The 25721-nt window shown below is 35.5% G+C and overlaps 1 protein-coding gene across 4 annotated transcripts in view; it reads left to right on the forward strand.

Moving 5' to 3' along the window:
- CHD1 (chromodomain helicase DNA binding protein 1) overlaps positions 1 to 25721 on the forward strand; it is a 122204-nt gene that overhangs the window by 34258 nt on the left and 62225 nt on the right. For all 4 annotated transcript variants that reach the window (XM_078153108.1, XM_021009211.2, XM_078153109.1 and 1 more), the window contains exons 5-10: positions 1104 to 1171; positions 3982 to 4131; positions 4496 to 4755; positions 5795 to 6020; positions 24904 to 25004; positions 25167 to 25345. In XM_078153108.1, the coding sequence (XP_078009234.1) occupies positions 1104 to 1171; positions 3982 to 4131; positions 4496 to 4755; positions 5795 to 6020; positions 24904 to 25004; positions 25167 to 25345 (984 nt within the window). The remainder of the gene's footprint in view (positions 1 to 1103; positions 1172 to 3981; positions 4132 to 4495; positions 4756 to 5794; positions 6021 to 24903; positions 25005 to 25166; positions 25346 to 25721) is intronic.

Raw genomic sequence — 25721 nt, forward strand, 5'->3', positions numbered from 1 at the left:
TATATCTATATCTATATATCTGTATCTATATCTATATCTATATCTATGTCTATATCTATATCTATAGATATATATAAAATATAGTATGATCTATTTTGGTTTTTATTAGACTTAGTTTTAAGGAATAGCTCACTTGATAGAGATACACCAATTCTTTTATAACAATGGGAGCCAAGTATTAAATTAAAATTGTTAATTAAGTAATTATCTTATGTCAGGAAAGTTATCAGACATCAAAAAGTGTTTACTCTCTTTTCACGAGAAAATCAGGTCCATCATTTTATATTTTAATGTGATTCTTTGAACAGTTTGCAAAATTAAAATTTGACAGACAGAACTGAGCTAACACCTTTTAGAAATGCTTTTTATCACTGGAGTAGAGAGAAAAATCATTTAAATGATCTGAATTACTGAAGGCCATATTTTAATAGTTATTTTAAGTATTTTCCCCACCCTGTACAGCTGATATTTTTAAATTCAGATATTAGCTCAGAAGAAAGATAAGAGACTGACCAAGATGCAGCAGCCAATTGTTAAACTGTTTAACTTATTTTTAAAGGTCTTATATGAAGATTTTTGGTAGTATGGAATTAATGAATTCTGATGGGGAAGGAAAAATTAGTGTTAGGTGTTTGGCTTGTTCATACATGGAATCCTCAGCCATGAATATGTTACTACTAGCAAGTGGCCAACAGGACCACCAATAGTTTCAACAAGGTTATACTTTTGTATTGAAAACTAAAATTGTGTGCCTTACTTCGCCATTTACTTGAGATGATAGTTTAAATTTTTAAAATTACTTTAGTCAGTAAAAAAAGAAATAGTTCTACTGCTTTTTTATGAGGGGAATAAAGTAGTACAGAGAAGAAGAAAACAGAAATCTTTTCCTTGAAATATAATTTAAAAATTCAAACATTATTTAAAATAATTTCATGAACATTTTACACGTGTTACCACTTAGAACCAAGTATGTGACAACATATTAAACTTTAATTCAGGAATATCACTTTTAAAATTTCTACCATTAGACATTTAGAATTACCATTAGAACTTAACCTCATGATACTAATTTTATGCTGTAATATTTATTTTTCTCTTTGTAGAATTCTTCTAGCAGTGAAGATTCTGAAGATGAGTCATCCAGTGAGGTCAAGAGGAAAAAACATAAAGAGTAGGATGTCTTTTTAATCAACATAACTATATTCAACTTTACTATTATTACATAGGGGTGTGTGTGTGTGTGTGTGTGGTGTGTGTGTGTGTGTGTGTGTGTGTGTGTGTGTGTGTGTGTGTAGAAGTCAGAAATAGTCTTTGATTCATATTGTCAGTTATTAAGTTAGTCTAAGCAATTATTAGTCCTTATATTTTTTCTCCCATGACTACTTCTGAGAGTTTCTGCAACTCTATTTCATACCACCCACTTCAAACTAATAAAAGTTAGTGTTCATTTTTTTGTCATGCTATACCAGGAATCTTAACAACTAGAGGGAAATGAGTGTTATTTAGATGACATGAAGGTTTACTCCTTTCTGTTCATCTATTTAAATAACTAACTTCCTGATCTCTGGAACCCTTTCAGAACTTCCTCACAACCTTATGTGAGTCTCTACCTATAATTTAAGAAATATTGCTCAACAATAGTGACAGTAATAATAATGGAAATTTATTTATATTGAATAACAAAATTGGAAGAAACCTCCAGGGCCATTTGGTATTAACTTATACCTGAACCAGAGCCAGGAAGTTTTCATCAAATCTTTGCTTGAGGACTTTCAGTAAAGAGGATCCCACTACCTATTTATCTTTGGCTAGCTCTAAACATTAGAAAGTTTTTCCTTGTATCAAGCCTAAATTTGCTTAAGTCAAGAACTTCTACCTTTTGTTCCTGATTTTAACCTCTGGGGCAAAGCACAACAAGCCTAATCTTAAGAAATCTAACAAATGCTTTTCCACATGAAAGCTCTTCAGATACTATTGTGTACACCAGCATCCCTTTTTACTACACCATTCTGCTTCACAAAGGTAATAAGGACATGTCAAGTCATTAAGGTCATGATTGCTCAGCTTATCTGTGGAGAAAATGGAGCTATGTTGTAACTTCTTCCTGTTGGCGGAAGGGACCTTGGTGGTCATTCGAATAGCCTTTGAAATACAATAGTGTACTTATTTTAAGTTGTCCCACTTACACAGCATTATGTTTTCCTAAGCTACTAGCTCTGAATTAAAAACAAGAAGCTCTAGAATAGTTAGATGGCTTGTACTTTAAAGAGTATCATTTGAGCATTTATTTTTAATATTCACTTCTTTCTGTAGCTCTTTTTTTTGGTCTTCCTTTCATTTTTACCTTTCTTTTTTCTTACAAAACACACTTTTGGCCTATCAGTGGAAAATAGTAATATCAGTGAGTCTTCTTTTTGTTACTTCATTACACCCTTGGCTAAAGAGCTTACTAACTTTTGCCCCTAGATGGGACAGGTAGGTAACTCAATAGATGGAGTGCTGGGCCTGGAATCAGGAAGACCTGGGTTCAGGTGCAGCCTCAGACACTTATAAAGCTATGTGATCGTAGGCAGGTCAGTTAATCTGTTTACTTTAGTTTTTTCAACTGTGAAATGGGGATAATGACAACATCTACCTCTTAGGGTTGTTGTGAGTCTCAAATAAGAAAATATTTGTAAAGTGCTTAATATAGTGCCTGGAACATAATAGGTACTAAGTGCTTATTCCTTTACCTTCTCCTTTTCCCGTTCCTTCAAAAATATTGACAGTTTATTTTCATGTGAAAAACTATGCCCAGCTTGTTAAGAAAATGATTAGCATTTAAAGCTATTGTAGCACATAACATAGCATGTTCAGAATATGTATGAAGAGGCATATAAATTTCATATTTTAGTTTGCTGATCATAATACTTAGGACTAGAAGAGAACTTAGAGTTCAGTTATTTTTTAGGGGGGAAAATGTAGTGGTGTGCTTCATTCCTAAGTGAGTTTCTTAGTGGTTTACTTGAGAAAATGATATAAAGAGTAACTAAAGGGAAAATGTTAAGGGAGAAGAAGGTGAATAATTATTGACAAATGGTACCTTTTTTCTACGGTAATACAAGTTGAAAGTAGTATATGTGTTGAGTGGTATCAGAGTTAACCTAAAGATCATTTGCAAGATAGCTTAATATGTCATTCACTTACTAGGGGAGATAACTAGTAAATGCAATTAAAAAAGAGACTTAAGATATAGTTATCAGGGCCCTTCTAGAATTGAGTAGAACCACCAGTATCTTCACAGACATGTTTCACTGATATTTTTTTAAAGCCTATATACCTCTATATTTATTAGAAATATGTTTTACTCTCTAAAGCAGCGTTAGCACATATTAACTTTAAATATAACTTGTGTCACCATTAAAATGCCAAATTGGGCACCAAACCCAAAATATTCAAATTTCAAATTAAATTAGAAAAATAAAAGACATACATAGTAATCTCCTGTATTATATATATCTTGTTCATAGTTAAGAAAATTAAAAGAATGATTGATATAAATGTATAACTTGCTTTCAATGTAAAGTTATTTGGGAAATTCAGAAGAAAATATTATCTACAGGAACTTCAGTTGCATGCTCTTTGAGAAATAGGGTTTATATTATGTCTGATTTTGTATCTTCAGTGCCTTGCATAAAGTAATAGTTTAACAGATGTTGGCAGAATTAAATTGCCTGTTAGAATTTTTGGATGAAAGGTATTTCTAATACTGAGTTAGTTCAGAAATAGTGGCGTTTTATATATCAACCTACTTGTTGTTTGGCTAATTTTATAAATTTTGTATCTTATTTTTATGCTTCATTTAAAAAAAATTTCATTATAAGATTCATTGAAATACAGAAAATATATTTAAGTAACTCAGATGTAGTTACCTATAGTAATATACATATGGTCATTTAAAAATCTGGACACTAACACTGGTTATTCCTTTAATATATGCAGTGAGGATTGGCAGATGTCAGGGTCAGGATCTCCCTCCCAGACGGGTTCAGATTCTGAATCAGAAGAAGAAAGAGAAAAAAGCAGTTGTGATGAAAGTGAATCTGACTATGAGCCAAAAAATAAAGTCAAAAGCAGGAAACCTCAAATCAGGTAAAAATCAATATTCTTTAATTTGATATCATATTAAAAATCATCAGTGGTCAGGGGTAGTAATTCTTTTGTACATAGATATTGTACACTTAGTTTTAAGCCTCTTTTTGTGGTAGGGGAGGGTATGGACCTTTGATTTCATTGATGTGAGGAAGTCCTAGTGTGGAAACTCTCCAGTGGGGAAAATTATCAACTCCTTTAACTGTCTTAGTTACACGATCATCTAGTATTTGTCCGAGACATTTTGAACTAACCTGATTCTAAGACCCGCCCTTGTTCCTCTGTGTCATGTTACCTCTCAACTAAATCACTATTGTACAGTCCTTCAAAATATTTTTAAAGCATTTTATTTTTCCTTTCATAGAACTAAAGCAAAAAATGGAAAGAAGATCTCTGGACAGAAGAAGAGACAGATTGATTCTTCTGAAGAAGATGATGATGATTATGATAAAAGAGGTTCTCGTCGCCAGGCAACTGTCAATGTTAGTTATAAGGAAGATGAAGAAATGAAAACAGATTCAGATGATTTGTTGGAGGTTTGTGGAGAAGATGTTCCTCAACCTGAAGAAGATGAATTTGAGACAATAGAAAGGTTTATGGACAGTAGGATTGGAAGAAAAGGAGGTATTTTTATTTATTTACTCAACTTTAGCACAGAGTATAAGGAGGAACAATTCTAATCTTGTTTTGTTGGATATAGTTTTACTCCAGTGAATAATTCACTATATTCCCATTCTGTAGTTGAAAACACATTGATAAATATCTTCCTGTCCTTACTATTTAGTGGTTTGCTATTTGCCTAAGGAAAGTACTTGATTTTATTGAGTATTTTCTGTAAAAGAGAATATTATTATACTCTTTACCTCATATGTTGAGATTAATTAAAAGTTTTAAAATTATGAAGTTGTTTGAGTTCCTCGTAGTTATAAAATGCTATCAGGAAGGTAATGGTAATTTCAACATCAAGATATCTTTCACTTGAATTTTTCCAAGATTTGGTTTATTGTTATTTTTCACTACAAATGTAAGATATCATCAGTATTATTTTTATCTTGAGATATCCTTTGCTGATATTAAAAGCAAAAGAGTTCAGATACTTTGAAGCAGCCTTTTAGAAGTACTGTTCAGTTGTTTATAAGTTAAGTTGAGAAACTTTTTTTAATTGTGATTTGGATTTTGTGAGATTCTATAACTCATTTGAAATGGCCTGAAAAGTTGAATAGTCACTGAAAAGTCACGTTGTAGTTGATCCTTGGAAAATGGAAGTTATCTTTTGATATATGTAACTTGTTGCATACTTATAAATGTCCATATCATCCTGATGTAAATATTTGTACTATAAAAGTTTAAAAATTATTTGCAGAGGTTGAGTTTATATCATTTATTTTGATTCTGTATTATTGATGTAACTGCCCTACTCACTTATTTAAATAGCCTATTTTTAAAAAGAAAGTAAAAATTGTAAAATCTTGACTGAATTCTTAATTTGAGTCCAAAACAGTTTTCTTAAACCAGGAGAGGTTTGCTTAGCCCTTTTGTTGTTAATTCTTAATTTGAGTCCAAAACAGTTTTCTTAAACCAGGAGAGGTTTGCTTAGCCCTTTTGTTGTTATGTACTCATGAATACATATACACAAGAGAACTAACTTTATTTTTCTTTTCAGCAACTGGTGCTACTACAACCATCTATGCAGTTGAAGCAGATGGTGACCCCAATGCTGGATATGAAAAAACTAAGGAACCAGGAGAGATCCAGTATTTAATTAAATGGAAAGGATGGTCCCATATCCATAACACTTGGGAGACTGAAGAAACCTTAAAACAGCAGAATGTGAAAGGAATGAAAAAATTGGACAATTACAAGAAGAAAGATCAGGAAACCAAACGATGGTGAATATGCTTTCTAATCTCATTTAAATGTACAAATCACATGTACAACTACTAAGTGTTCTTGATAAAAATTGTAGATGAAAAATAATCAAATGTCATGTTAGCTCAAAATATGTTATTGTTAGCTAATTGGTATTTATAAAGTGAACTAAGTAGTAAAGGAAATGAAGGTAGTGCAATTAAACTAACATTCTTGAAACTAGGATGTGACCTCCTTCCTATAAGAGTAATATAAATGAACATGGAAGCAGGTAGAAGCCACTCAATCACTCTTGATCAATGTTATAAGGCCCCTTGAAAAGTTTCAAGTCACTATATTGAATTTCTTAGGATTGTGGCCAAGAGAAAATTGTTTGTGGACATACACGTGGACATAGATGAACAGTGGACACTGAAGTTGACTGTGTCAGCTTCACTTTTGTAGTTTCACAGTTGTTGGAATCTGCCATCTACTAGGTGACCTTGTACTTAACCAGTTCAAAGAACGTCAGAATTAGGAAAGTCTTTAGAGATGCCCTATTGAATGTCTCTAGGGATGGGGAACCTGTGGCCTTGAGGCCACATGTCCTCAGGTGAGGCCCTTTGACTGAGTCCAAGTTTTACAGAACAGATCCTTTTATTAAGGGGATTTGTTCTGTTAAGTTTGAATTCAGTCAGAGGGCTGCACTTGAAGATCTAGAGGACCATTTGTGGCTTCTAGGCCACAGGTTCCCCACCCCTGGAGCCCATTACCAAAAAGAATCCTGTCAACAACATTTCTGATAAGTGATGAACCAGGATCTACTTAAATCTCTTCAGTGCTAGTAAGCTTTTATTCAGGACCTCAGGCAGGCCTTCCATGACCTTTTAGTGAATGGAAACTTCTAAGTAGTCAGTCCTTTCATAAATATTATTTAAGCACCTATTGTGTGCCAGGTACTGTTATACAAAGGGGAAAATCCCTGTGTGGAAAGAATTCACAATCTAATGGCCAGAGCTTAGCATGCCTGGCACATAGTAAGCACTTAATAAATGCTGACTGACTGACTGGAAATAACTATGTACAAATGATGGTATGCACAGGATAAATTAGAAGTAAGTAGCCAAAAGAAGGTACTAAAGTTAAGAGGTATTGAAAAGGTTTCTTGTAGTAGATAGGGTTGTAGCAGGGGCTTCAAGGAAGCCAGGGAAGTCAAGAGGCATAAATAAGAGAAGAGAGCATTCCATGGGGGACAGCCAGTAAAAATTGCTGGAGTCAAGAGATGGAATGGTGATGAGTCTGTGAAGGGGTGTAAAGTGTAAGATGGCTAGAAAGCTGAGAAAGGAGGGAGCTAGTTATGAAGGGTTTAGAATGTCAGAAGATTTATATTTGATCTTGTAGGTGATATGGATCCATTGGAGTTTGTTGAGTAGGGAATATGACATGGTCAGCCCTTCACTTTAAGAAGATCACTTTGATAGCCGAGTGAAGGATGGACTGGAGGAGGGAGAGACTGGTAGCAAGTAGACCAACCAGCTGGTGTGAGGACCAGTAGTCCAGGCATGAGGAAGCAATGTCCTGCACCAAAGCGGTGGCAGCGTAGGAGAGAAAGGGGAATATGTAAAAGATGCTACAAAGGTAAAATCAGCAGGCCTTAGCAACATGAGGGTGGAGGAGAGAAAAAAAGAGAGAGACACTCTATTGAACAATGAATTGAAGAATAGAGGTCAGTGGAGGTGTTACAGCTGGATAAGTTGATTTGACAATCATCACTATAGAGATTATAATTGATTCAGTGGGAACTGATGAAATCACCAATGGAAACAGTATAGAAGAAAAAAGAGGACTCAGCAAAGAGCAGGCTACCTTCACCTGGGTAAAGATCCAGCAAATAATACTAAGAAGGAGTAGGCAGAGGTAGCAGGAAAATCAGGAGAGAGTAGTGTTACTGGAAATCTACAAAAAAAGAGAATATTAAGGAAAAGAGGGTGAATCACAATGTCAGAGGCTGCAGGGGAGGTCAAGAAGGGTGAGAATTGAGAGGAAAAAAAACAAATGTTAGGTTTGGTAATTAGAAGATCACTACTAACTTTGGAGAAAGCAGTTTCGGTTGAATGATGTGGTCAGAAGACAGGCTATAGAAAGTTAAGGAGAGAGTGAGAAGAGAGGAAATGGAGGCACCTTTTGTAGACTGTCTTCTTATGGAATAGTGCTAACCAAAAGATCTATCACCTATACTTATTGAGGATGGTGATGGGAAGGAGAGAAAAATATTTCTTTAGTGTCCTGGCGAAGAATTCCTTTCAGAGTTAGCCCATCCTTACTGAGAATTTCTTAAAAGTTCTCACTCATGCTATCCATTAAGAATAAGTCCTCACAACTTAATTGACAACCTAGTAGTTCTCATGCATCAGTTTACCCAGGTTGAGGCTCAGGAATCTGCTGCCTTTGCTCCAATTACATTGGCCCAATTTGTGGTCTGCTCCATGGCCTCTTGCTGCAGGGCCACCAGATATTCCAGGAGATCATGAAAATCTCAGGCCTAGTCATGGTTCACACCAGGCAATTGGATCTAATATGTTACAAAAGTATTATTTCTGTACGTCGGACTGTATTTCAATATGTATCTAGGTTCTATAGATAGTAGGGAAATGAGTAAAATCCATTGACAGAGGACCTCAAATAGACCTTTCTTAGGACCACAGATCAATCAATAAGCATTTATTAAATGCTTACTGTATTCTAACAGTATGCTAAGCATTGGTTATACAAAGAAAAAAAAATATTCCTTGCTCTCAGGATTACATTCTAATTGGTGTGATAAATTATACCTAAATTGGTGCAAACTAGGTGATTACAGGTTGGATGGAAAATAAATAGCCTTACAGGAAAGAGGACTAACAGCTGGAAAGACTGGGAAAGGCCTCCTGAGGTGTCACTTAAGGAAGCCAGGAATTCTAAGAAGAGCATTTCAAACACAGGGGACAAGCAGTGCAAATTCCCCAAGCTGTGAAGAGCAACAAGTAAGCGATTATGGCTGAACCATAGAGGTTTTGGAGGGTAATGAAGTGTAATAAGACTGGAAATGTAGGAAGAGAAAAGGAGCTTTAAATTCTAAAGAGAGAAATTTATATTTGATCCTAGAGTAGACAGGGAGCCATGGGAGTTCGCTGAGTGAGATCAAGGACTAGGATGTTTGTGACAGTCGTATCTATACTTTGGGGAAAATAGCTTTATCATCTGTGTTAGAATGGGCAGAGACTTGAGTCAGGAAGTAAAATTAGAAAGCTATTGAAGTAATCCAGGCAAGAGGTAATGAGGATCTAAATGAGGGTAGTAGCTATGTAAACAGAGAGAAGGTGTATTTGAGATATGGTTTAGGGAAAGGAATCACAAGAATTGGCAAAGTGATTATGTCAGTTAGTAAGACAGGGAAGTTCAAGATGACAAACCCGAGTGAATGGAAGAATGGTGGTATCCTTTACAATAAGTAATAAGGATGTTTGGAAGATAATTAATGGAAAGATAGTGAGTTGTGTGGGACTTTTTGATTTTGGGATAGCTATAGGGCACCGAATTTGAGAGATCCAAAAGGTAGTTAGGTCATATGGTACTTAGAGTTTTAGGAGAGACTTGTATTGGAATTAAGGATCTGGTAGAGAAGATAATTGAATGATTGATGAGATTAGCAAGTGAGTGTGCAGTGGGGATTCAAGAGACACTTGAGAAGAAATAAGAAGGTTTAGAACACCACTGTGGAGAGTAGATGAGTATAACATTTATCTCATTCCTAGTGAAGGCTAAATTGAGGTTAGATAACAAATTTGTAGTGGATGTAGTCAACACATCCTTTAGCTTTGTTCACCAGCACATGAATGTACAGAGTTGAACTAGTTCACCAAGAGACATAGGGAAGGGAAGAGAGACTAGTTAGAGCAGGGTAATGGCCTGGGATAGTACTCGAGAATGGAGGGATTTGAAGTCACAGTAAGATTGAAGAGTAAGAAGAATAAGGCATAGGGAGAGATGGAAAGATAAAAGATTATGATTGGATAAAGGAGAATGAGAGCTCTTGAACAAGGAATTGAAATACTTGTTTGGAGTAGGAAGGGGAGCCAAGATGGTAAGGTAAAGGTATGACCATCTCCATATGTAGCAGTTATAAGAATGCATAATAGAATAATAGATAATAAAAGAAAAATAGAGTAGATTGAGGAACTGTGATACCAGGATGTATGAGGGAACATTAACTTGTATGTTGAAGTCACCATGCTATATATGGAAAGGAAGACTAAGCCAATCAGTGAACCCATTAAGAACTGAAGGAATATGTCCAACTCTTGGAACTGAGTTCCTACATCATTGCATGTTATATATCCAGGCCCTGAAAGATTACTTGCCTTTGAGAAATTCCTGTGTGTAGCACTTGTGCAAGAGTAAAATAAATTTCTCTGCAGCCAGTAGATACACTTATATTGCTGGTACTCGTTGATATAATTAAGGAGTCACTTCTGCTGGCCAGACTCATGGGAGTGAATCCCTTGGAGGTAGCATATACTGATCTTATTCCCCTGGATGTTAACTAATCTCTTCTGATTCTTTACTTGTAGAAATCAAATGACTGGCTTAATATAACTCAACCAGCAGCTGAGGTTCAAAACATCTCCTTACACTAAAGTAACTGGGGTGATGTAGTGACCAGCCAATGTTAGCTTTCCTGTTGATGCAAAACTTTCATCCTGATACTTTAAGGGTGTTGTCAGTTCAATAGAGGCATAAATACACTTCCTCTCTGACCATTGTACTGTACCATCCATCAAGCCTTAGATTCCCCTAGCCCAGCAGATCACATCTAAACCCTTAGGATTCAGAAACTGAGGTCCTCTGAATTCATAAAGAGATTTATACAAAGGCATCATCTGACATTTGACCTCCTCAACCTAAATATTTGTCTTGTTTATATGGGGGGGTAGTAGAATCCTGTGCTCTTGTCATGACATTTGTCCTCTGAACACTGTCATCTTATATGACTACCACCTCTATTATTAATTCCTATTGTCTTATCCCAGTGATCACAATTTACTTTATTTCCAAGATGATACTTTGAAGGCTTATAATCTGACAAAGATTTAGGAAGAGGATGGTGGAAAGCAGTCTTCAGTAAATGTAGAATGAGAGTGTGGCATAGTTTATGGAAACTAGTCTTGGAGTCTGAGAGAGCTAGGTTCAAGTCTCTGCTTTGACTCATTCTGGCTGTGTTAATGTTCAGAAAGTCACTTAATTTTCCAAGGAAATTATTTGCAATTCTAAGTTGCTTAACAGTTGCCGATCGGATTTATTGAGGGAATTTGCTTAACATGAATTCCCTATACTAATTAAATAGCAGATCTGGATTCCCACTCCTCACTCTGTGACCCTTTAAAAAAAAAAAGGCAGCCCAAAACTGTATGTTCTCATGATTTTGAGGCCATGCAATGTAATTGTGTTATCCCAGAGATATATGAACCACATTTTTCTATTTCTTTCTTTCTTTTCTTTTCCTTTCCTTTTTCTTTTTTTCTTTTCTCTTTCTTTTTTTTTTCTTTTTCTTTCTTTTTTTTTTCTTTCTGTTTTTGAGACTGGGTCTCCCTATCTCGCCCAGGCTGGAAGTGCAGCAACCACTCAGGGGCCTGATCCCACTGCTGATCGGCACGGAAGCTTTGACCTGCTCCGTTTCCGACCTGGGCCGGTGCACCCCTCCTTAAAAGCATCCTGGTTGTCCCTGTGCTCCTGGGGGTTCACCATAATGATACTGGACTTAGTGCTAACTCCTGATCAGCTTTACCCCTACTGCAGCTCAGAACTCCGGAGCTCAAGTGGTCCACCAGCCTCAGCCTTCCCAGTAGCAGGGATTACAGGCGTATGTCACCACACCCAGCTGAACCACATTTTTCAAGACCTGCTGGACCTCCGGGTAATGTGGTGTACTTTAATAGCATACCTTAATAGTATACCCAAATAGTCTGCATGGGTTTAGAGAGCATAGTTTACTTCTTGAAGAAGATAAATATTGTTTCATAAATGGAAGCTATCTCGAAGTGGTGATATACCTGCTACTGTCAAGGATCTAAAGCATTTCCTAGGGTTTTATAATTCATTTAGGTGTTAAATACAGTGACAGTTTCCAAAGCACATTTCATTGAATGCTAGAGAAAAAGGCTGTCTTGACTAAACTCAAGCAGCAGTTTATATCAGTTGTAACTTGAACCTATCCAAATTTCCACTAACCCTTTTTAAAAAATCAGCAAAAACTGCCTCACCAAACTAAAATTCTAAGACCCATGGAAGCTTCTTTGCAGAAAGGAAAGTGTCAGAGTTGACTCACCAGATCACAGAAAGCGAAGGGGGTATGTGCACATTGGCATTACCAGAAACTGCTACTTAACTGATGTCAGTCACTTTGCTCTTCCCAGTTTTTCTGACTCCATGAATGTCTTCTAATTCCTTCATCTTGCATCCATTTAGGTTAGCCTCCCAGAAACTCAGCTACCACCTGCATCTGACTTCATTTGTGGCTTTTCTTCTATGTATTTTAATTTCACTTCTGTTGTACCTTTCTTTACCATCCCATACTCCCAGGTACAATCATCCATGGGCACTCAAGCTGGACCACTGGTCTTTTTAAGTATTGATTAACCACCTAAGTACAACTATTAATCCATGCTATTCTCTTCTGTCACCATTTTGGGAAATTACCAGTTACTGCTTTTTGTTTAGAACAGTGACCTAATCAGAACTATTGTTTAAGAAGATGTACCTGCAATGGTATATATTTTGGATTTGAGGATTTCTAGAGGCAAGGAAGCATAATTAGATAAATTAATGGAACTTTAGTCCATAATAGAACTTTGTATTTTGATCAAATCTTGATTTTATTAGTATGAATATTCCTCCTACTGCCAAGGTAGATCACAGCTCCTTCATGCCTTACTCTATACAGTGATTTTTATCATATATGTGTGTACATACACATATATGTCTATTTATACACATACTTGATGGTGCCACACTTACCAATGACTTGTAAATGTGGTATAAAAGATACTGAAGATATTATATGGCTGGTAAAGATTTTCTACCAACTTTTTGTTTCCATTTACCACCTGGAGATCTGATTATGTATAGGTAATTCAGAAATGAATATCATGTGTGTAACAAGAAGTTGGTTTTTGACTCATGATAGTAATTTTTTTCTTTTTCTTTTTTTTAATGAGCATGACTACTTCCCTCTGATTCTTTGCTTATTTATAAATACAAGCATGAGACATATAAGTAGTCTATAAATCTCATTCCTTGATCTCTAGTCATGTTTTCCATCATAGTTTTCCCAGTTCTTCTATGTCAACTTTTGCACTATGATATTAAGTTATATAGAGTTTCTACTTTATTTTCCACAGTGGACTTTGATGAGTCACTCAGAATTATCTTCCTAGTGGTCTGTTTGCTTATGATTATCTTGAACTGATACTTATTGCTAGTCTTAACAAAGTATCCTCATTCTGTGGGATGAAGACTGTTAACATTATTTAAAGTGGTCGTCTAGTTGAACCCTAAGATTTTACAAATGAAAAAATGGAGGCCCGGAAAGATTATGACCTGCTCAGGGTCACACAGGTAGCAAGTGACTGAGCCACTTTCCTTAGTCCTGTGTGGATTTGCTTCATCAGGAGCTGTGGCAGCAAAGCTAGCTTTATATTCCCAAACTTAAACAACATTGTAACTGAATAGACAAAATAAATTTCTGTGGCTCTCTGATATTACTACAGAACCTTAATCTTGATACTCTTTCTCTATTTCTGACTTTACAGTCCTTCTACTGAAGATTCACTTCTTTCTTGTTGGATCTTTCTGTGTTATACAGTTTTCGTTGCTGAAGTATATGGGCAATTGTTTTTTTCCTGTATTGGATGCTTATTTGACTACATCAGTATAGACTTTATCATTACTTGATGGCTCCCCCTTAATGATAGTGGCTAGTATTTTTCTAGTACCTACTATGGGCCAGACTTGGGTGCTTAGTGCTTTACAAATATTATTTTATTTTGATACTTACAGCAACCCTTATCTCCATTTAGGAAACTGAGGCAACCAGAGGTTAAGTCATTTTCCCAAGGTCATACAACTAGTAAGTCTGAGGTGAGATTTGAACTCAGGTCTTCAGTCTGCATGCCCTGTACTCTATCCACTGCTATGTAGCTGCCTCTAAGGTACAACTACCTCATCCTTTATCTGGATCATAGCACATTAAGTAGCCAAAGTCTCTGCCTTATTACATTCCCCCTGGAATGTGCCCGTCAATGTACAGGCTAACGTTTACCTCTGTTCAGTAGTACACGTAGCTATAGTAAAGGCCTCACCCTTAGAAGGTGGACCAGAGGAGATAAGTCACTTTAAGGAAATATCACTAAGTGTGCCACAAAATGTTTTCTTGTTACTATACCACAAAACCTTTTTTTATTCATCTTTCCATGGTTACCCTGTGAGCTCTCCTTCCATTTGCCTCCTACTCATTTACACCATCTCCTTTTTTATTTTTGACGAGGAATGTTACTTCATAGATATATAGTTTAATTTCTCTTGTAGTGATTTAATTTATAAGTTATTGCAGATTTAGATTCCTAAGAGTGTTATTAGTTGATTTTAAAACTGCATTTGTTAATACCTTCTGCCTGTTTTCCGTGAGTCCACTGAGTTCTGGTACCATATTGGTGACAGAAGACAGCTATGTAGAATTGTAATTGCAGCTAGGTGGCACAGTGGATAGAGTGCTGGGCCTGAAGTCAGGAAGATTTCATCTTTCTGAGTTCAAATGCGGACTCAGACATTTACTTGTTGTGTAACTGTGGGCAAGTCACTTAATCCTGTTTACCTCAGTTTTCTCATCTGTAAGTCAAGGTGACTTGGGTTCAAGTCTGACCTCTGCCATGAACTGGCTGTGTGGTCTTGGGTAAGTACTCAAGCCTTTCAGACTCATAGGCAAGTCTCTAGGACAGTAAGGTACAGCAAAACTGCCATTTTGTTTTTTTTATTTTAATTTTTTTTTTAGGCAATTGGGGCAAAATTGCCATTTTGCATAGGTGGAGGGAATTTCTTTACTGGAGCTTCCTGTGCCAATGATATCATGGATCCACACCCTATTTTCATGAGTTGCTATGGCCAAAAAAGATAGGTCAACATCACTTCATAATATGCCATAAAATTTTTAATTTGTGACACTTAGTTCTGAAATTTTACTTAGGAGTTGTGTAGTATATTTGAATTATCAGAAATTTCAGATTTGTGATTTCTAAATGAATGAATTGTAATTGCAGCTAGGTGGCACAGTGGATAGAGTGCTGGGCCTGAAGTCAGGAAGATTTCATCTTTCTGAGTTCAAATGCGGACTCAGACATTTACTTGTTGTGTGACTGTGGGCAAGTCACTTAATCCTGTTTACCTCAGTTTTCTCATCTGTAAAATGAGCTAGAAAAGAAACTGGCAAACCACTCGAGTATCTTTGCCAAGAAAGGTACCAAATAGGGACACAAAGAGTTGGACATAACTGAACAATTAACAACAACAATTGTAATTGCTTCTATTTTTCAAGTTTTGATTCAACTCGCAGGGCTCTGAGATTTGTTTTGGTTTCTTTAATAGTTCATGGAATCTGTGATCTAATATATGTGGGTACTCCCTCTAGTCACTCAGATTGAAATGCCTTCCATTCCTGCTCATCCTCTGCAGTTCTGATTTACGTCTTTCTGTAAATCTCCCACAAAGGGCCCAACAATGGTGCTGGGCCTTCGTCATTCTCTCTCTCTCTCTCTCTCTCTCTCTCTCTCTCTCTCTCTCTCTCTCTCTCTCTCACTCTCTCACTCTCTCTCTCTCTCATTCTCTCTCTCTCTCTCTCTCTCCCTCCCTTTTTTAGGCAATTGGGGTTAAGTAACTTGCCCAGGATCGCACAGCTAGTAAGTGTGTCAAGTGTTTGGTCTGAGGCCAGATTTGAACTCAGGTACTCCTGACTTCAGGGCTGGTATTCTATCCATTGTGCCACCTAGCTGCCCCCATCATTATCTCTTGACATTACATAAATACTGGTCTGTCCATTGGTTAGCCTTAATTTTCATTGTATGACTGCCTCATTTCTTTATCCATTTGTATGTTCTTTTGATGATGTCCTTTATTTTACTTGCCCTCCTCATTTCTCTCATGGTCCTCTCCACTGCCCTGTGAGTAATGAACTTGGAAAATTCTTATTCTAGGACATATGGGCGTGTTTGGTGTTACAAGATTGAACCTTTGTTTCAGAAACAGTCTTGAGGTCATTAAAAGAACTGAATTTTCCTGGATAAAGAAGTTCAACTTGTTCCCCCACCACCACCACCCTTTTTAAAAATTTTTTTTAAAGTTCTGTGTCCAGCCTGTTGTTCATTTGCATGTTGTCAAAGTTCTGTGTACTAGTGAGAGAGATCTTTGGGTTGACTATCCAACTGCATATCCTCATCTGGACTATAAGCATTTTTTAAATTTGAGTGATTTTTTCTTTTTCCTGTATGGATTTTTAGGCTAAACTCTAATAACATCTTTTAAAAGGCTCTGCAGTGTTTCCAGGAGTGATGAAATCAGCACGAAGAAACTAACAAACAAGTGCACCTGGAGGACCTTTCCATCTAAAGTGAATTCCTCTTCAGTTTGGACTTTGTGCTGGATGTCATCTATGACAGTGGCAAATAAATTTCACAAGCATATATCTTTCTACTTTCTGCTTTCCTTGATGTTAAAAGATTATAGGGTAGCCTAGGAAAATACTTAGTTAGATTTTTCAAGGTATCTTGTAGATAGCTTATTGGATAAGGACCTTTCAGTTGGCATTTTGCTATATTCATAAATTTTTTTAGTAGGCCACAGTCAAGTACAGTGAAATCTTTCTATGCCTGTCATTTAGTTCTGTGAATGTAAAGGTAAGGTAGCTAAAGAAATTTTTTTTGCAGAATATTTATTTTTCTCACATACCAAATGTCCTTGATACATAAAATCTCATAAAAAATTACAGAAGTGATAAAGGGAGCTTTTAGATTGGTAGTTACTGTTATTTTTGAGGCTCCTTTTTATTTTTAATTTTTTTTGTTAAATATTTCCCAGTTACATGTAAAAATATTTTTAACAGTTATTTTTAAAATTTCCAGTTCCAAATTATCTTCTCCTCTCCCACCCCTCCCTGTTCCCTGAAAAGGCAAGTAATTCGATTTTAATTATACATGAGGTCATGCAAAACATATTTCCACATCAGCCAAGTTGCAAAATAAAGAAAATTTTTTTTAAAGTGTGCTTCCATCTGCATTCAAGAGTTCATCAGTTTTCTTAGGATGGAGGATAGCATTTTTTCATCATGGGTTCTTTGGAATTTTCTTGAATCATTGTCTTGATCAGAATAGCTAAGTCTTTCACAGTTGATGATCCTTATAATATTGCCGTTGCTATGTACAATGTTCTCCTGGTTCTGCTGACTTCACTTTGCATCAGTTCATGTAAGTCTCCCCAGGTTTTTCTGAAACCTTCCCCCACATCATTTCCTGTAGGACAATAGTATTCCATTACAATCATATACCAGCTTATTCAGCCATTACCCAATTGTCATTTTCCTTTTCTGTCATATTAGCTAATTTGATAGGTGTGAGGTGGTACCTCAGAATTGTTCTAATTTGTATTTCTCTAATCAGTAGTGACTTAGAGCATTTTTTCATATGATTATAGATAGCTTTGAGTTCTTTGTCTAAAAACTGCTTGTTCATATCCTTTTAATGTTCATCAACTGGAGAATGGCTCTTATTTTTATAAATTTCACTCAGTTCTTTATATATTTGAGAAATGAAGTCATTATCAGAGAAATTTGCTGTGAAAAATTTTTTCCCAGTTTCCTGCTTGCCTTCTAATCTTGGCTACTTTGGTTTTGTTTGTGCATTGCATAACTTCATGAAATCAAAAATATTCTCAAAATCAAAAAGGAAACTTCATGTAATTCCTTCTTTCTTGTTAGACAAAAACTCTTCCCTTATCCATAGATATGACAGGTACATTTTGTTATGTTCCCTTAATTTACTTATGCTATCATCCTTCATGTCTAAAGCATTTATCTGTTTTGACTTTACATTGGTATGGTGTGAGATGGTTGATCTAAGCCTAGTTTGTGTCAAACTGCTTTCCGTTTTTCCCAGCAGTTTTTGTCATATTTTTTTAGTTCTGATCCTAAAATCTTGGACTTTGAGTTTATCAAACACCAGTTTTCTATGGTCATTTCATTACTGTGTGTCGTGTACCTAATGTGTTCCACTGATCCACCATTCTGTTTCTTAACGAACACCAGATTGTTTTGATGATTACCACTTTGTAATATTGTTTGAAATCTGAACCTTCTAGACTACCTTCCTTAACATTTTTTCATTGATTCCCATGATATTCTTGAACTTTTGTTTTTCTAGATGAGTTTTGTTACTATTTTTTCTAGCTCTATGAAATAATTCTTTGGTATTTTGATAGTATGGCACTGAATAATAAGTAAATTAACTTAGGTACAGTTGTCATTTCTGTTATTATCTTGATCAATCCATGAGCAATTGATATTTCTCCCGTTGTTTAGATCTGTCTTTATTTGTCTGAAAAGTGTTTTATAATTGTGTTCATATAATCCCTGGGTTTGTCTTGGCAGGTAGACTCTCAAGTATTTTATGTTGTCTGCAATTATTTTGAATGGAATTTCTCTATCTCTTCCTGCTAGGTTTTGTTGGTAGAACATAGAAATGGTGATGATTTATGTGGGTTTATTTATAACTTTGCTGAAGTTGTTGTTTCAGCTAGTTTTGAGTTGAATCTCTTGGGTACTCTAATATCTTATCAGAGTGTTTCTCCAAAGAGTGATAGCTTTGTTTCCTTTTTGCCTATTTTTATCCCTTCAATTTCTTGTCTTATTGCTATAGCTAGCATTTCTAGTTCAATATTGAGTGATAGTGGTGATAATGGACATCCTTGCCTCATTCCTGATTTTAATGGAAAGGCTTCAAACTTATCCCTGTTGCAGATAATGCTTGCTGATGGTTTTAGATAGGTATTGTTTATCATTTTAATGAAGGCTCCATTGATTCCTGTGCTTGCTTGCTTTTCTCTTTCTTTTTACATTTAATATTTACTTTCTTTCAATTACATATAAAAAATTTTTTTTACCATTCATTTTTTTAAAATTTGAGTTCCAAATTCCCTTTCTTCTCTCTCTTTCTTGAGAAGGCATGCTATTTGCTATAAATTGAAATGTGCAGCCATGCAAAACACGTCCATATTAATCATGTTGCAAAAGAAAACACAGGCAAAAAAACCAAACAAACCCCAAAACGGAGAATTGTAAAAAAAACTTAAAAAATTATTCTTTAATGGGCATTCAGACTCCATCAGTTCTTTCTCTGAATGTGAGATAGTATTTTTCATCATGATTACTTCAGAATTGTCTTGGATCATTGTATTGCCAAAAATAATTAATTCATTGACAGTTGATCATTCAGCAATATTATGGTTGCTATATACAGTATTCTCCTGGTTCTGCTTATTTTGTTTTGTATCAATTCCTGTAAGTCTTGCCAGGTTTTTCTGAAAGCATCCTGCTCATTGTTTCTTGTTGCACAGTAGTGTTCGGTCACAATCGTATACCACAAGTTATTCAGCCATTCCTCAATTGATGGACACCCCTTCAATTTTTAATTCTTTGCCACCATAAAAAAAGCTGTTATAAATATTTTTGTACATACAGGCATGTCTTTTTCCTTTGATCTCTTTGGGGTACTCACGTATTAGTGGTATTGCTGGGTCAAAGGGTATGCACAGTTATATAGTACTTTTAGCATGGTTCCAAATTGCTCTGCAGAATGGTTGGATCACACTTCACAATGCACAACAGTGCATTGGTGTCCCAGTTTTCCTACATTCCTTTGAGCATGTCATTTTCCTTTTCTATCATGTTAGCCAATCTGTTACGTATTTGGTAGTACTTCAGACTTGCTTTAATGGGCATTTCTTTAATTAGTAGTGATTTAGGACATTTTTAAGATGATCGTAGGTAACTTTGATTTCTTCTTCTGAAAACTGCCTATTCATATCCTTTGATCATTAATCAATAGGGGAATCGTTTACTCAGTTCTTTATGTATTTGAAAAATGAGGTCTTGCTGTAAAATTCTCTCTCCCCCTCTCCCCCAGTTTTCTGCTTTCCTTATACTCTTGGTTGCATTGGCTTTGTTTGTGCAAAACCTTTTTAATTTGATGTAATCAAAATTATTCATTTTTATGTCTTGTAATGCTGTCTATCTCTTATTTGGTTCTCGGTTCTTCCCTTATTTATAAATCTGACAAAATATTTCATGCTCCCCTAATTTGCTTATGATACACCTTTTATGTCTAAATCACTTACCATTTTTGCCTTGTTTCAGTATATGGCATGAGATGTTGGTCTGTATTTACTTTCTGCCTAACTGCTTTCTAGTTCTCCCAGCAGTTTTTGTCAAATAGTGATTTCTTGTCCCCAAATATTGAATCTTTGGGTTTGTCAAACACTAGATTACTATGGCCATTTACTACTATGTATAATGTATCTATTCCACTGATCCATCACTCTATTTCTTAGCCAGCTCCACATTGTTTTGAATGATTACTGCTTTGTAATACAATTTGAGATGTGTTACTGCTAAGCTACCTTCCTTTAGGGTTTTTTTGTTTGTTTGTTTTCTTTGGCTTTTTTTTTCATTGATTCCCTTGATATTCTTGACCTTTTGTTCTTCCAGGTGATTTTTGTTATTGTTTTCTAGCTCTACAAAAATTTTGATTGATATGGCACTGAATTATAAGTAAACTAATTTAGGTAGAATTGCTATTTTTATTATCTTAGCTTAGCCTACCCATGATCAGTATTTCTCCAGTTGTTTAGATCTATCTTTATTAGTGTGATAAGTGTTTTGTAATTGTGTTCGTGTAGTGCCTAGGTTTGGCTTGGCAGGCAGACTCTCAAGTACTTTATGTTGTTTGCAGTTGTTGTAAGTATGGTTTCTCTTTCAATATCTTCCTGCTGGACTTTGTTGGTAATACATAGAAATGCTGATTTATCAGAGTTAACTTTATAACCTGCAACTTTGCTGAAATTGTTAATTGTTTCAACTAGTGTTTTTAGTTTATTCTTTAGGGTTCTCTAATTATACTATCATAGCATCTGCAAAGAGTGATAGTTTTGTTTCCTCGTTGCCCATTCTAATTCCTTCAAATTCTTTTTTGAAATAAGTTTTATTTCTGATCTTATTGGAAAGGCTTTCAGCTTATCTACATTACAGATAATGCTTGCTGATGGTTTTAGATGGATACTACTTAATATTTTAAAGAAAGCTCTGTTTATTTGTATGCTTTCTAGTGTTTTTAATAAGCATGAATATATTTTGTCGAAAGCCTTTTCTGTGTCTGTTGAGATAGTCATATGATTTTTGATGGTTTTGTTTTTTCATATGGTCAGTTATGCAGATAGTTTTCCTAATATTCAACCAGCACTGCATTCCTGGTATAAATCCCACCTGGTCATAGTGTATGATCTTTGTGATATATTGCTGTAATCTCCATGGTGGTATTTCAAAAAATTTTTTGAATTGATTTTCACTAAGGAAATTGGTCTATAATTTTCTTTCTCTGTTTTTGCTTTTCCAGGTTTTGGTCCCAAAGCTATGTAAAAGAATTTTGTAAGACTCTTTCTTTAGCTATTTTTTAGAGTAATTTATATGGCATTGGGATTAGTTGTGTGTTAAATGTTTGGTAAAATTCACATGTGAATCTGTCTGGTCCTAGGGATTTTTTTTTTTTTAGGGAGTTCATTGATGGGTTGTTCAATTTCTTTTTCTAAGATAATGTTATTTAAATCTTCTATTTCCCCTTCTTTTAATCTGGGCAGTTTATATTTTTGTTAATACCCATCCATTTCACATAGTTTGTTAGTTTTGCTGGCATATAATAGGGCAAAATAACTCCTAGTAATTGCTTTAGTTTCATCTTCATTGGCATTGCATTTACTCTTTTCATTTTTGATACTGGTAATTGGTTTTTTTTTTGTAATCAAATTAAGCAATGGTTTATCTATTTTATTATTTTTTTTTTAATGGAAACTAGCTCCTGTTTTCTTTAATAGTTCAAAGTTTGTTGGGGTTTTTTACTTTTAATTTTATTAATCTTTTATTTGATTTTCAGGATTTCCATTTTTATTTTGTTCTTTTTCCAGTTCTTTTTAATTATATGGCCAGTTCATTGATCTGCTCTTTCTCTCTTTTATTGATGTCTGCATTTACAGATATAAATTTTATCCTAAGTACTGCTTTGCATCCCAAAAATTTTAGAATGTTGTCTTATTGTCATTCTCATTAATTAAATTATTGCTTGTTTTTCTGATATGTTGTTTTTTCTACTCATGCCTTGGGATTAGATTATTTAGTTCCCAGTTATTTTTAATCTGTGTTTCCACAGCCTTATATGGAATTTAATTTTATTGTATTACGATCTGAAAAAGATACATTCAATATTTCTTTTCTGCATTTAGTTGTAAGGTTTTTATGCCCTAATACAAAGTCAGTTTTTTGTGAAGGTGCCATGTACAGCTGAGAAAAAGGTATCTTCCTTTCTGTTCCCACTCAGCTTTCTCTAGATGTTTATCATATCTGACTTTTCTAAGATTCAGTTCATCTCCTTGACTTCTTATTTATTTTATTTTAGATTTATCTATGTCTGAGAGGGAAAAATTGAGGTCCTCTGCTAGTATAGTTTCATTATCTATTTGCTCTTGTCTAAGAATCTGGATTCTATGTCATTTGGTGTATATATGTTTAGTATTGGTATTACTTCATTGTCTATAGTAAGATGTAGTTTGCCTATTTATTTCTTTTAATTAAGTCTATTTTTGCTTTTGCTTTATCTGAGATCATGATTGTTATCCCTACTTTTTTTTACTTCAGCTGAAGCATAATAGATTTTGCTCCAGTCCATTATTTTTACTCTGCCTGTGGCTTTTGAAGTGTGTTTCTTATAAAACAAAGTGTTGGGGCCGCAAGGTGGCACAGTGGATAGTGCTCCAGCTTTGGAGTCAAGAGGACCTGAGTTCAAATCCAGCCTCAGACACTTGACACTTACTAGCTGTGTGACCCTGGGCAAGTCACTTTACCCCGATTGCCTCACCAAAAAGCAAAAAGTAATAATAATAACAAAATATTGTTGGATTTTTCTTTTCAATCTGTTCTGCAGTCTGTTTCCATCTTATGGGTAAATTCTTCCTATTCACATTCATAGTTATGATTACTAACTGTATTTCCCTCATCTAATTTTCTTCTTTTTATTATTCTCTTTTTATCCGGTCCGTCCTCTAGAGTCTGCTTTGCTTATAACCATTGCCATCTTTTATCTGCCCTCTTTTTTATCATCCCTCCCATTTCTCTTAATTTTCTTCCTTTGTTTCATTTCTTTACCTAATTTTTACTAATTTTTCCTTTGTTACTCTTTTCTGATTTTGAAGTGTGTGTGTGTGTGTGTGTGTGTGTGTGTGTGTGTGTGTGTGTGTGTGTGTGTGTGTGTGTTCAATTCAGTTTTGTTTTGTTTTTCCTCTTGGAGGCTTCTTTGCTTATAGCTGTTTTGACTTCATTGTCTTCTGAATTGGTGTCTTGATCTTCCCTGTCACCATAGTAGCTCTTTATGGTCAGGTTCTTTTTTTTGTTGTTTGCTTATTTTTTTTATCCCCTATTTCTTGATTTGCAACTTTATACTAATTCTGGACTCTATTCCAGGTGTGGAAAGGCAGGGAGAGAGACTCCTTAAGCTTTAGGCTTTTTCCACACTATAATTTTCGGTGCTAACTCTAGGGGTTTCCAGGTTTTCCTTGCTTCCAAAGTAGTGTAATCTGGGGAGAGGTGTGGTTACTACACTATTGGTCTGCACTATGGTCCTTATCCAGGAATGTGTCTTGATTACTTAGTATGGCAATTGATACTGCTCCTCAGGGCCCATGTCCCTTGTTTCTAGAAGTATTATTGGCCCTCAGGATCTCTACTCCCTTGAAAAAAAAGTGCTCCTTTCCACCTTTGAACTATGTCTTAGCCAGTGGATGGAAACAATAGAGTTGGCACACAGTTGCCCCTCAGGGCAGCCACCTGCTCTTGACTGAAAGTGCTCTTCACTGCCCTTGAACTCTTATGACCTAGAAGAGGGTTTAGGCATTGAGTTTGCCAAACAGCATTTTGTCCTGCGTCCACCTCCAGCACAGAGGCATCCTGTAGTGACTCTGACCAGTTGCCAGGTTTCCTTATCATCTCTGGCTTGAGATCTCCCAAAGCTGCTGCTGCTGCTGCTATCACTACCACCTAGTCCCACCACTGGATGTTTCATTCACATGGGCTCTAGGCCAACCATCTCTTTTGTTTCACAGAGCTCTCTTTCCAGCTTCTTACGTTGTCTTGGTCTAAAAGGATGTCTCACTCAGATCTTTTGCTTGCACTGCCATTCTAGACTTCAATTTAAGGCATTATTTTAAAGTTATTTCTAGGGGAATGTTGGGAGAGCTTGGCTAAGTCCTTTTTCTACTCTGCCATCTTTGCCAAGTTTCCTTTTTAAGAAAAATTATAAATTTTCACATTTTTGTCGTGCTTTCAGTATCCCCCCCTTCAAATATCTTGAGAAAGCCTTGAAAATTGTACTGCCTCCTTCATTAACCTGTTTATATTTTGTTTAGTCTTGCTGCTCTTCCCAGCTTTTTCTGTGCCATTTCTTATTCCTAATATAGCATGTCTTAAGAATTAACTAAGAAGAAAAATTATTAAACTGCCAAATGAAATGTGAAATATTATTTGTTTCTTAGGTTGAAAAATGCTTCTCCAGAAGATGTGGAGTATTATAATTGTCAGCAAGAACTTACTGATGATCTACATAAGCAGTATCAAATAGTGGAGAGAATAATCGGTCAGTAATCATATCATTTTCATTACATTTTCACGTCTCCTTTTTATGCTTTGCTAATTTTCAGTGAGAAGTTGTCATCTCCATAAATAATTATATTTTTGATTTATGGTTCTGCTAAGAGGAAACAAATACAAAAAGTAACATAGTGTCTATATTTCACAGCTCATTCCAATCAAAAGTCAGCAGCTGGGTATCCTGATTATTATTGCAAATGGCAGGGCCTCCCATATTCAGAGTGTAGCTGGGAAGATGGGGCTCTTATTTCCAAAAAGTTTCAGCCACGCATCGATGAATATTTCAGCAGGAATCAATCCAAAACCACTCCTTTTAAAGATTGCAAAGTAAGTATAAATTGAAATTTTCTAATAGACTTAAGTAATAATTATAATTACATTTCTGAGGCCCAGAACCTGGAAACAGTAATAAAAAGGTTTTGCTGGTTGATTAACCCAGGTTTTAGAGTGCAACTTGAGTATATTTGTGGCTTGATAGTTCTGCAGGTTGCTAATGCAAATAAGGGATCTTACAGTTCTAGGTAGAACAGATGAGTAGAGTTAGATGTGGTGAGTGTGTGGTTGGAGGAAGTTGGACCATTCAGGAATGGCAGACAAAACTGATGGCATAAGAAATAAAAATACCATTTATCTGAACATATGTCACACCTCAAAAAATGAGACCTGTTTAAAAGGGTAAAGAAACAAGGTGGAAATATATACA

This window comes from Phascolarctos cinereus, unplaced genomic scaffold, assembly GCF_003287225.1.
Source record: "Phascolarctos cinereus isolate Bilbo 61053 unplaced genomic scaffold, phaCin_HiC Scaffold_4;HRSCAF=312, whole genome shotgun sequence".
In the NCBI taxonomy this organism is placed as follows: Eukaryota; Metazoa; Chordata; class Mammalia; order Diprotodontia; family Phascolarctidae; genus Phascolarctos; species Phascolarctos cinereus.